The sequence below is a fragment of the Mobula birostris genome, chromosome 4 (genome assembly GCF_030028105.1).
Source record: "Mobula birostris isolate sMobBir1 chromosome 4, sMobBir1.hap1, whole genome shotgun sequence".
Classification (NCBI taxonomy): Eukaryota; Metazoa; Chordata; class Chondrichthyes; order Myliobatiformes; family Myliobatidae; genus Mobula; species Mobula birostris.
The window spans coordinates 77,675,418-77,688,394 of record NC_092373.1 but is presented as its reverse complement, the minus strand read 5'-3'; the positions used below and the strand labels follow the sequence as shown (position 1 = coordinate 77,688,394).

Sequence of the window (12,977 nt, the reverse complement as noted above, 5' to 3'; positions counted from 1 at the left end):
GGAACACTCTCAATACTGCTGCTTTCATGGGGTTGTGCAAGAGTCTATTAAGCAGGTGGTTCCTGACTGTTTTACATAATCCCAAAAGGCATTGTAATCCTTCTTTAAGTGAATGCTATGTAGTACAGGATGTCCAAATCCAAGTAAATTACTTGAAGTCAGAGGTCTCACTTAAATAATTATATTGCTGACTTGCCACCATTGGAAGAAGCTTGTTCCACACAGTATAACCAGGCAACACCTCCAGTTAGGTCTCATTTAAATTCAATTTCCTTTTTATAATCTGAATCCCCTGTCATAAATCTTGGGCACAACATCAAAAAGCAAACGCCTCAAACAGGGGAGCTAATATTCTATGAAAACTGATTCTGTTAGAAATACCTACATTTTGTAACCACACCTTCAAGGCGGATTATGTTGGGGTTGTCAAACTGTCCCATGATGCTCGCTTCACTCAGGAAGTCCCTGCGCTGTTTCTCCGAGTAGCCAGCTTTCAGGCTTTTGATGGCGACGTAGATTTCTCTCTTCCCAGGTAACTTTAGGCGTCCACTACAAACTTCCCCAAATTCTCCTGGTGAGGCAGAGAAACAGTCATAGAGTTACAGAGCGACAGAGTTAAACAGCATGGAAACAGGTCCTTTGGCCCAACTTTCCATGCTGACCAAGATGTCCGTCAGAGCTAGTCCCATTGGGCTGCATTTGGCCCAGACCCTTCTAAACCTGTTCTATCTATACCCATTCAAATATCTTTCAAACATTTGTAAGGGGTTTCTTCTTTTATGTTACTGCTAAGGCTAATAAAATGGCTTCTTTGTTACGTTATAATAAAAATGGCTTTTCTATAATAGTAACTGCGATAAAGGAGTTCTCTCGCTCTCTGCTTGTTTGGGTTATATTATTGATAGAGAGAAAGAACCAATAAGTGTCCATGTTAATCTTTTTGTGGGTGAGATTCTGTCTCATATGGCTGGGAACCGGGTAGTTTGGCAGGCTTTTCAGGAGGAGAACCAAAGAGGAAGGACGTGCTGGACGTGCTCTGGTTGACCACCGTGGTTGATCCCGAGTGGCGAATCGAGGGGGTCGGAGGAGATCGCATGGTGGAAAGAGGACCTCGTTAATTGAGCTCCAACGGTTGTGCACGAAGTGGTTGAACTCTGATAAGTTTGGCGCCTTTTACTTTCCCTTTTATATTGTATCTCTATTAATTACATAGTTCCAGTAAGATTTATAAAGTGTAATCTGTAAATCGTACATTGTGTGCTGTCTGATATTTGATGTGTGAGTTTGTACCAGGTGGCACTAGACAGCAACTATGCAACCGTGAGACACGGTTTGGCGGGCGGACAGGGTTTCCCCTAGATAAACACGAGCCAATATCCCTGAGTGTTACACATTGTAATCGTACCCAGCTCTACAGTTTCTTCCGGCAGCTTGTTCAATGCATCGTCCTCTATGTGGGAACCTTACCCCTCAGGTACACTTTAAGTCTTTCCTGTCTCACTTTAAACCACTGCCTCTTAGTTTTAGACTCACTACTCTTGGAAAAAGGATATCCATTTGCTTTATCAATGCTCTTCAATATTTTTATACCTCTATACAGTCAGCCCTCAGCCTGCTACACTCTGCAGGGTGGGGGGGGGGGGGAACAGCCTATTATGTTTCTTCTTGTAGTCCTCCAATCCTCAGAGAGAGGGAGTTCTTACTCAGGTAATCCGCCATCAACTGGCGAGATCAGAGTATTTGGGGGAAAAAGATCATAATAGTCTATTTTATTATGCATCAGTTATTCAATTTTACTTGCAGCAATAGGACATAATTGGGCACACAGTCAATCAGTGAATTTATTCTGAGGTCAGATTTAGTTAATGTCTATGTCGTGGAAGACATTTAAAAGTAGGTCTCTGGGGTAAATTGCAAACTCAGATTTTACTTGACTATGCCCCTCTCAATCTCTCTGATAACACTGGAGCAGAATCCTGAGCCTTTATCAAGCAGAAGAGAATGTAGCACAGCTGTGGAAATACAAGCTCCACCACACTGAATCGTTCAGGTCCACGGAGACCAAGCTGCATTTAGAAATTAATTTCCTCTGTTGAATGCAGCTGAAATAAGCCAGGGCAGCAGCTGGTCTATTTAAATTGGTTCCTGCAGTTCTGGGGAGCAGGGATGAGGAGATCAGCCAAGGCTCCTGTCCTTGATTCTATCCAGTCATGCCTGCTTTGTATGTCAGTGAGTGCCAGGTGAAGTCAGGATCATTGTGATGATGTCCTGATTGCTCAGGTAGCCTTCATGGATTTGTTCTCCGACCCAGAGTGCAGAGGAAACACTGGGAAATAAGTTAGGTAAGTAACTGACCAAACAAGATTTGAAGGTTGGGGGTCATGCTTGGAACTAGGGTGGTCCAAGCTTAGCACTGGTCGAGCCTTGGTATAGAACAAGGCAGCTAGGTGGTCCAGGCTTGGCATCAAACAAGACTAGAGTGGTGCAGGTTAGGTTAAAAAGTTGAATGTTGAGATCATATACACTGAACAAAACAACCAATAAAAAGAATGGCCAAAACTTCCTAGAGAAGACCTCCCATCCATTCAATATCGGATTACTTACCACCTCCTATAACTCTTTCAATCCTAATGCAGGATGCGTCTATTTCCTTTGCAAAGTCTCGGACGGCTTGATTGGGATCCTCGTAGGTGTGTGGGTGAATGTAGGTTCTATTCCCAGGCAACCTGACTATGAAAGCACAGTTTACTTCAAATAAATGACACCTCCTTCTGTTCACATGATTGCCAACAAATAAAATATGTCCAAGCAAAAGCAAAATCTGCCAAGCCCAAATGTGATGCCCAACCCAATGTGGATATTTTATCTGAATCCTAAAGTAATAAATGACCAAGTTAAAATTAAAAAAGTGAAAATAATGAACACAAGAGATTTGGCAGATGCTGGAAATCTTGAACAATGCACACAAAATGCTGGAGGAACAGCAGACTGGGGAATAAACTGTCAACATTTCCGGCTCAGACTGTTCATCAGGACTAGGAAGGAAGAGGAGGAAGCCAGAATAAGAAGGTGGGGGGAGGAGGGTTCATGGAAGGTGTACAAGCTAGCAAGTGATAGGTGAAACCAGATAAAGGTAAAAGTGGGTGGGTGAGGGAGGGATGTGGATATACAAAGCTGGGAGTTGATAGGTGGAAGAGGTAAAGGACTGATTAAGAAGGAACCTGAAGGGAAGGAGTGAGTGGGGAATCAGAATGGGGAATGGGAAAAGAGAGGGGAAGAAATTACCAGAAGTTAAGAGAAATTGATGCACATACCATCAGGTTAGAGACTACCCAAACAAAATACAAGATGTTGCTCCTCCAAATGAGTGTGGCCTCCTCTATATTGGTGAGACCCAATGTAGATTAAGGGAACATCTTGTTGAGCACTTTCGTTCTGTCTACTACAAAAGATGGGATTTTCTGATGATCGCTCATTTCAATTCTACTTCCCATTCCCATTCCCAGTCCAACATGGTTTACTCTACTACCACAATCAGGCCACACTCAGGTTGGAGGAGCAAAGCTTTCAATAATGTTTCCCAACATTTTCCATGCGACACACCTTTAACGGGCTAGTAGTTCCCTGATTTCTATCCCTCTCCTTGCTTGAATAAATAAGTTACGTTCACTATTTTCCAATCTAATGGAATCTTCCCTGTATCTAGGGAACTTTGGAGATACAGAACATTTAGTTCAAATAACAAGTAGTGGTTTAGAAGTCCTGATCCTCTTTTAAAAACAATATTGATTTTGGTTCATTGCCATCAATCTGGAGCAGAAAAACAAAATTGTTTCCATCAATTTGATATATATCTAGAATTAAGCCAAATGACATCTTCCACAAATTAATCATGCTGTGTGGTGGAGATCCATCATATGCAACAGCAGTTATTTCTTAATTATACTTGCCTATTCTTCCCTACCTTAGACACTCAGTAAAAACCATTTTAGTCCAACCGATTGTTAAGGAGCTGACGGCATTATGTGACATTCGACTTATATTCTGGTCAATGTTAGTTCATGATTTTAGTGAGGTCATTTATTTTTAAAGAGAAATATGATTTTATTTAAACTTTTGACTTTAATCTTACCTTGACCATGATGGAACTGCATTTTTTCCTCATCTGGGTCTTGCTTAGCTTTGATGTAGCCACAATGCCTTTGCAATACAAAAAGAGAAATGCAATTTTATGAAAAAAAAATCAAAATATTCCTCTGCTCCTGTAGAGATTTCATCAATAGGATTGATTCAGCAGACATACTCCTCATTGCCAATGCTAAACCTTTGTAATTTATGAAATGAGCACAAAAGGGAAATTATGAAAAGAAACATGTCCAATTTTCTCCTCTTGTTCCTCTCTCCTTATGGTACTGACTGAGGCACAGCTGTTATCAGCTCTCAAATGATTCAAAGGATCTTTCTTTGAGTGACAGTTGGATAAAGCCAGAGCAAACCATGGCATTAGAATCAGGCTCAAGCTCGAGTTTAAGTGGGCTTGATAACGTGCACTTTGCAAACCTCACATATGAGAATGATAAGGACCTGGATAGTGACTTGTTTCTTTATCAATATTTTTATTAATTTAAAAAAAGGTACATATATACAAATGAGGAGAATTATCACAAATATCTGTATCAATAACAATACATATAAAAGATAAACTATCAAAATCATACATAGTATTAATCTAATAGGATATAATAAAAAATAAGATAATCAATTCTCCTCTTAACATTTCATAAAAAGAAAAAAGATAAAGAAACTTTTATAATTTTTATATGTATTTATATATTAAAAAAACACTATTCTCTATAAACAAAAACAAAAAAAGAAACAAAAAGAAAAAGAAAAAAAAGGGGGACTGGGCAGCCCATACTGAGAGTAAAAGCAAGAAAAAAGAGAAACTTTCTGATCAAATCCAAAGTTTCGAGAAAGTAACTGGAAGAGCAATAAATCAAACCGTATGAAAATATTGAACAAAAGCTCGCCAGGTTTCTCCAAATTTAAAGGATGTATCAAATGTCTGACTTCTTATTTTCTCTAAACTTAGACAGGACATAATGGAGGAAAGCCAATAAAACACAGTAGGTGGATTTAGAGTCCTTCCATTTAAGCAAAATGGCTCTCCTAGCCAATTGGAATGTTTGATAGTGACTTCTTTAGCTGGTCATCTGCATTGATGCAGTGAGTCCAAATCTAATATTTCCTGCTGTCCCTGGAGTGTCTGAACATCTTTAAGACGTTTTGAATCACTTCTTCACTGCCTCCCAGTGAAAGAATGTGAAAAATATAAAGCTGTGATTAGTTAAACATGAGTTGGAACACAATTTTTCCTATGTTTGCTAATATTATTATAGATATTAACTGCAGAGACAGTATCAGAATTTCATGAGAGGTCAGAATCAGAATCAGGTTTATTATCACCGGCATGTGACGTGAAATTTGTTAACTTAGCAGCAGCAGTTCAATGCAATATATAACCTGGCAGAGAGGGAAAAAAATAATAAATAAAATAAAACACAATAATAAATAAACAAGTAAATCAATTACTTATATTGAATAGATTATTTAAAACTGTCCAAAACAGAAATACTGTATATTAAAAAAAAGTGAGGTAGTGTCCAAAGCTTCAAAGTCCATTTAGGAATTGGATGGCAGAGGGGAAGATGCTGTTCCTGAATCGCCGAGTGTGCTCCTTCCTGGAAATCTAGTAACAATGACCATTCCCGTTTGATTGGATTATGTTCGGAGGACAAAGGGATGAGTAGAGGTAGAGAATGAAAAAATTGTTGATTTAAAATATAAAGAAAATCTTTAATGTCAAAGCTACCAGCCAAGTCCTTCAATGTTTTATGGTTTGTTGTGTGGTTTTGGATCATGACAGAGTATTAAATATATTTTCCTGATTTTATTTTGTTTGCAAAAAAAAGTTGAATTCAGTTTAACAGCATGAATCTGGTTAGGTGGAATAAGCGGAGGAGCAGAGAGAAGGCTGTTTTCCTGATGGAGAGGTGCTGGTTGGTATAGGTGAGTGCGGAGGGGGACCAGAGTCCATTTGTTTTGGAAGTGACAGGTTTTTGATACCATGTCTTCCACAGTAATTAACACTTTGAATGCCATTGTGGATCACTGGCATTCCAAGGCATTACAATGGACATAAAGAAGACACAACAGACTACAGATACTGGAATCTGGAATTCATTTCGGACGTGAACTTGGACTATAATATCTTTTTTTCAGCCTTATAGTTTTTATATTCTGTGTTTTTTGCCTGATCTTCTCGTTATATTTTGCGGTGCAGGGAAAGGGATTTGGGGGTTGACGTGCCTCATCTGTTTTGCTCGTTTTTTTTATGCGTGAGGAGGGATTAGGGAATTGATGTGCCTGTTCCGTTTTGCTCAGGTTTTGTGAGGGAAGAGGGATTTGAGGGTTGCTATGACTGATCTGTTTTGCTTGTTTTTTGTGCAGGAGGAGGGATTTGGGGGTTGGTGTTCCTGATCCGTTTTGCTTGGTTTTTGTGTGGGAGGAGCGATTTGGGGGTTCACGTGCTTGTTCCATTTTTGTTCCTTTTTTTTACGGGGAGGTGGGATTTGGGGGTTGATGATCTTGTGCTTTTCTTTTCTTTCTGGTTTCAAGGGTACCTGGAGAGATGAAGAATTAAAGAGTTGTATATTTTGATAAAAAATTAACCTTTGAACAAAAAAAAACAGAATGTTGGAAGAAAAGGTGCATGTCAGTCTGTTAGGTCAAGGCTTTGCATCAAGACTAAGAGAGAAGAGGAATGAAACCCAGTGTATAGAATGCGAGGGAAGGACAGGATAGAGACAAGTAGATGACAGGTGGAACCAGATGAGGGGGAAGCGTGGAATAATTAACAGATGTAGGGAGTGGTTGTGAAATGGAAGCAAAGGTGAAGAAACCTAGGTGGACAGATGAGTATCTGTGGGAGGATAAGTTTCTATTTTAAAAAGGAGCCAGAATCAAATCATTCAGAACCCAATTGTTTTCAGTATCTGTTTTTTGATAAACAATGATAAGACCAAAAACATACACTCAGAGGCCAATTTATTAGGTACAAGAGGTTCCTAATAAAGTGACTACAAAGTGTATATGCGAAGACTTGGCCTCCACAGCTGTCAGTAGCAATGAATTCCACACAGTTACCACCTTCTGGTAATTTCCTCCATCTCTATATTCTAAAGGGACATCCTTCTGTTCTGAGGATGTGCCTTCCGGTCCTAGACTTTCAAAGTTCAAAGTAAATTCATTATCAAAGTATATAAACATCACCATATACAGTACAATTCTGAGATTAATTTTCTTGTGAGCATACTCAAGAAATCTATACCAGAATAACAACCATAATGGAATCAATGAAAGACGGCACCAACTTGGGTGTTCAACCACTGTGCATGAGACAACAAACTGTGCAAATACAAAAGAAAAATATAATAATAAATAAATAAGCAATAAATATTGATAATGATATGAAGAGTCCTTGAAAGTGAGTCCATAGTTTGTGGGAACAGTTCGGTGATGGGTCAAGTGAAGTTGAGTGAAGTTATCCCCTTTGGTTCAAAGGCCGTATGGTTGAGAGGTAATAACTGTTCCTGAACCTGGTGGTGTGAGTCCAGAGGCTCCTGTACCTTCTTCCTGAAAGCAGCAGTGAGAAGGCAGCATGTCCTGAGTGGTGGGGGTCTCTGTTGATGGATGCTGCTTTCCTGCAACAATGCCTCGTGTAGATGTGCTCAACGGTGAAGAGGACTTTACTTGTGATGGACTAGGCTATATGCACTACTTCTTGTCGGGTTTTCCATTCAAGGGCATTGTTTTTTTTCCATACCAGGCTCTGATGTAGCCAGTCAATATACTCTCCAATACATATCTATAACAGTTAGTTAACGTTTTAGATGTCATGCAAAGTCTTCACAAGCTCCTAAGAAAGTAGAGGCACTGCTGTGTTTCTTCTGCATAATTTCACTTGCTGGGCCCACCAAGACAGGTCCTCTTAAACAGTAACACTGAGGAATTTAAGGCTGCTGACTCTCTCCACCACCGAAGAGAACTGGCTCATAGGCCTCTGTTTCCTCTTCCTGAAGTCAATAATCACCTCCTTGGTCTTGCTGCTATTGACTAAGAGGTTTATGTTATGGTACCACTCAGCCAGATTTTCAACCTCCCTCCTGTACAGCTGTCCCCCGCTTTTCGAACGTACGCTTTACGGAACCTCACTGTTACGAAAGACCTACATTAGTACCCTGTTTTCGCTAACAGAAGGTGCTTTCACTGTTATGAAAAAAGCAGCGCGCGAAAAATGGTGGCATGTGAAAAAAATGGCGGTTTGCGAAAAAAAAAGCAGCGCACGCCCTGAGCAGCCAAGCTGCTCCCCGGACCTGCATTCTAGCTGCCATTGCTTAAACATGTGCTTTATCTCGATTTATTTTGTGCATCCGTTAGCAAGTTGAGTCCGAAGGTATCGGAAAAGCCTAAAAGAGCTCGTAAGGGTGTTACACAGCGTAAATCTAGATATAATTAAGCGTTTCGATCGTGGTGAATGAAGTAAGGACATTGTCTGCACGTTGAACTTGCCTGTGCCCACCATTCGCACTATTTATACACAGAGAGAAAGAATTTTGAAAGCTGCCGATGTTGCTGTTGGTTCTGCTCGTAGCAAAGTGGTCTCTCTTAGTCGGCATCCAATAATGGATAAAATGGAAAGTCTTTTGCTTGAGTGGATTGATGGATGTACAAAACGTGGTGTTCCTTTAAGTTATCTTATACTTAAGGAGAAATCAGTCAGTCTTTTTAAACAGCTGAAACAGAAAGCACTGGCCGATGGTGATGAAAGTATTGCGAAAGTGGAATTTAAAGGTAGTCATGGGTGGTTTGATCGGTTTCTGAGGCAAGGGCAGCTTCATAGTTTAACGTTTAATGGAGGGAGTGCTTCAGCTGATACTGAAGCTGCCGAAAAGTTCCCAGCAGAACTGAAGAAAATAATTACAGAAGGTGGTTATTCGTATAAGCAAGTGTTTAACTGTGACGAAACTGCAATTTATTGGAAAAAATTGCCGAATAAGACATTTATTTCGAAAGAAGAAAAGCAGGCTAAGGGACACAAGGCATCCAAGGACAGGTTTACCCTAATGCCTATTATTAACGCCACTGGTGATGCTGTCCTTAAGCCTCTACTAGTGCACCATTCAGAAAATCCGAGGGCACTTAAGGTGTTGATAAGAAAACTCTTCCCGCCACCCCAACTTCCGACAACTCAGCCTAACACACCATTCTGATTCCCGTAAGTGAACCTACACTGTACATACATTATTTCTACTTTATATAGGTTGTGTGTTTTTTTGTGTTATTTAGTATGATTTGTTATTTGGTATGATTTGGCAGCCTCATAGCTTAAATGTTACTGGAGAGAGTGCTTCCGCTGACAGAGCCTCAGCTGAGTGCTTCTGCCGAGAGCGCATGCGTGAGATTTTCGCTGCGCTAGACAGTGCTTCAATGATTGGAAAAAGTATTTCTACTTTATATAGGCTGTGTATTTATCATATCATTCCTGCTTTTACTATATTTTACTATTATTTTAGGTTTTATGTGTTATTTGGCATGATTTGGTAGGTTATTTGAATACGGCATTGGGGGTGTGTTTAGCCACACAGTCACAATCATAAAGTGATTACAGCAGGGGACTAAGTACACAGCTTTGTGGTGTACCTGTGTTGCTGGAGATTGTGGAGGAGATGTTATTGCCAATCCGAACCTATTGCGGTCTGCAAATTAGGAAATCCAGGGTCAATTTGCACAAAGAGTTATCGAGGCCAAGGTCTTGAAGCTTATTGATTAGTTTTGAGGGGATGATGGTATTGAATGCTGAGCTGTAGTCGATAAAGAGCATCCTGACGTAAGCACTTTTGCTGAAAAGATGTTCCAAGGTTTTGTAAGGAGCCAATGATATGGCATCTGCTGTGGACCTACTGCTTCAGCAGGCAAATTGGAGTGGATTCAAGTCATGTCTCAGGCAGGACTTGATATGTTTCATTACCATCCTCTCAAAACACTTCATCACTATGGATGTACGTGCTACTGGATGATAATCATTGAAGCAGATTACCATGTTCTTCATAGGCATGGTATAACTGAAGCCTGCTAGAAGCAAGTGGGTACCTCATTCTGCTGAAGCAAGAGGATAAAGATCTTAGTGAACACACCAGCCAGTTGATCAGCACAGGTTTTTAGTGCATGGACAGGTACCCTGTCTGGGCTGGATGCTTTTTGTGGGTTCAGCCTCCTGAAGGCTACTCACATGTCAGCTTCAGTGACTTTAATCAGAGGATCACCATCATTCCTACTATTGGAAACATCTCCATATCCACTCTATCTAGCCCTTTGAATATTCAGTGGGCTTCAATGAGATCTTCCATCATCCTTCTAAACTCCAGTGAGTACAGGCACAGACCATCAAAGACTCCTCATACATGAACCCCTTTATTTCTGGGATAACTCTAGTAAACCTCTAGAACCTTGCTAACGCCAGCACTGCCTTTCTTAGATTTGAAACCCAAAGCTGCTCATAATACTCCAAATGTCATCTAATACCTTATAAAGCATCACATCCTTGCTTTTATATTCTCATCCTCTCCAAGTGAATGCTATTAATGCCTTTCTTACTGCTGAATTAACCTTCCAGCTCTCAAGTTCCTTTGCCCCTCTGATCTCTGAATGCACTCCCTATATAGAAAATAGTCTATGCCTTTAGTATTTCCACAATGCTCTTCCCTACACTGTACTCCATCTGCCACTTCTTTGCCCATTGTCTTAATCTGTCTAAGTCATTCTGCAGACTACTGCTTCCTCAACACTACCTGACCCTCCACGTTTCTTTGTCTTGTCCACAAGCACGGCTACCAAGCCATGATCTGCTGTTACAGTAAATTTCTAGGAAAATTGTGCCTCAAGTAAGAGCATTCCAGTTCCCAAGGAGTAATAGTGTCAGAGGACTTTATCTGAGAATGCGCCCTTTATTCAATTTCTTTGCACTATCCTAATGTTTCCATTGAAGATAAACGTTGATTTCAGCTTTTAGAACAGTGCACACATAATACTTTAGCCAACATGTTAGCACAGGAGATTAAACTGTGATGTGTCATTATTGAAATTCTGCCTTCGCAATGTTGGCAAAACCTTCACCTACTTGTGCAAACCCATCTGCTATGTTGCCAACCAGAACATGATGCACCAGAGCAAGAGGAAATAAAATAACAGGAAAATCCTATTAGACTTCATCCGAAAATCTGCCTGTCTGTTCTTGCTGTTTCATTTAATTTTATTCTTCCCTTTCCCAGGAACATTATCCATCACCGTATAAAGAGAAACATACCTTTCCAAAACCCTGGAATGAAACGTAGCAGTAAATATGGACACTTCGCTTGTTGAGAAAATAACATCGCATCTTAATGTTTTTGGGAGGAAACAGTTAACTCTAGTTTATTGAGTTCAATACAGTGGAAATCTCAGTACTTTGAAAAAAACAATCTTTGTTAAATTATGGCAGATAATATGTGCACAAGGTCTCTCCGACAGCAACATTAACTAGATAATACATTTTGTTGATTGAGTTATGTATCTGTTTCCATGGCATTATTTTCAAGAAACCAGTGTGGGAAGGGTGCACCTTAAACACCAGCTTTTAAGTCCTGGACTTAAAACAGATTCCTCCTCTCATCTGAAGCTCTGTCACATCTGCACAGGAACATGGGCAATGGGTTTGACTCATTCAGTTGCTGAACTGTGTCCAGCTTTGATGGTATAAAGCAAGCTGACTAAAGGCTAAGATTTGCTTCTACAAAATAAGGACTCTGACAGTTCATCTAACGACTTTATCATGCTCTGTCTCCATCTTCTAATGAGACATTCTGCTAGGAGATTCTCAATTTTTATATTTCAGTATAAGTGAAATCCAAGTATTTGCATCAAGGAAGAATAGACTATAGCTGTGTAAATCGGCCGAAGTTTTGTTTTCTGAATAAGTGGATATAAATACAGCCACTTGTTTAACTCAAGAGCATCCAAGCATTCAATCTTTTGTAGGAGAAATGTACAAAAATCACAATATAGCCTAAACAGAAAAGGCCATGAAATGAAGATAAAACACTTATCTTCAGATGGCAAGATTGACTTGTGAAATAAATGTAGCAATCAAAGAGTTTAAAGTGATATAAGCCTCAGAAAACGGAAAAAAAATCTTCAAAGTTGTTGCCTCCTTTGTTGTCAGAATTTATTGACCCAAACCTTTAGGGAGCTGAACTCCACTGTGTTCATTTTAGGTAAATAATATCCCTCTACTGCAACAGATTTAGTGACGGTACACAGTAGTGACAATAGGCACTCTATTTTTTTGTCTGGAGTAAGAGGCAGAATCGATGTGGAGCACCCATTCACTTGTATATGGCTGACTGAATTTCAGCAGAGGATCAATAGAAAACCCATTTAATGCCTGTCCACCAAAGTTGCAATGAGCAGTTGGAGAAAGCTCTGAGGAAATACCTGCACAATGTGCTTTGGTTCATTATCTGAAATCCTTGTGATTGGCACTCAGCTAATGTTTTTGTATGCCGTTTTACTTCAGGGAAAAGCAAACATGAAGTTATGTTAGTTGGCACTTACAATGCCTCTATAGAGAAGGTTTTAAACAATATTTTCTTTTTCACAGTATTATATATGGTCAAAGGAATGCAAAACACTAGGACATATCTAGCAATATTAATCACTGACATAGTGTTATGGTTAGTATGATCAATGTGTATGCAGCTGGAATCGTGCTTGCATTTGTGGTTTCGTGCATAATGTACAGAAGTGAAACCAGCTGTCAGATTTCAGTTGGTTGATGACAGGTTATATGAACGGGGATGAACAATAATTTATGGACAATT

The 12,977-nt window shown here is 39.8% G+C and overlaps 1 protein-coding gene across 1 annotated transcript in view; it reads right to left on the bottom strand.

The window, feature by feature from the left end:
* epha4b (eph receptor A4b) overlaps positions 1-12,977 on the bottom strand; it is a 386,372-nt gene that overhangs the window by 44,891 nt on the left and 328,504 nt on the right. Inside the window, exons 9-11 of the mRNA XM_072255642.1 lie at positions 4,133-4,200; positions 2,605-2,730; positions 386-571 (exon numbers count right to left, since the gene is read on the bottom strand). Of these exons, the coding sequence (XP_072111743.1) occupies positions 386-571; positions 2,605-2,730; positions 4,133-4,200 (380 nt within the window). The remainder of the gene's footprint in view (positions 1-385; positions 572-2,604; positions 2,731-4,132; positions 4,201-12,977) is intronic.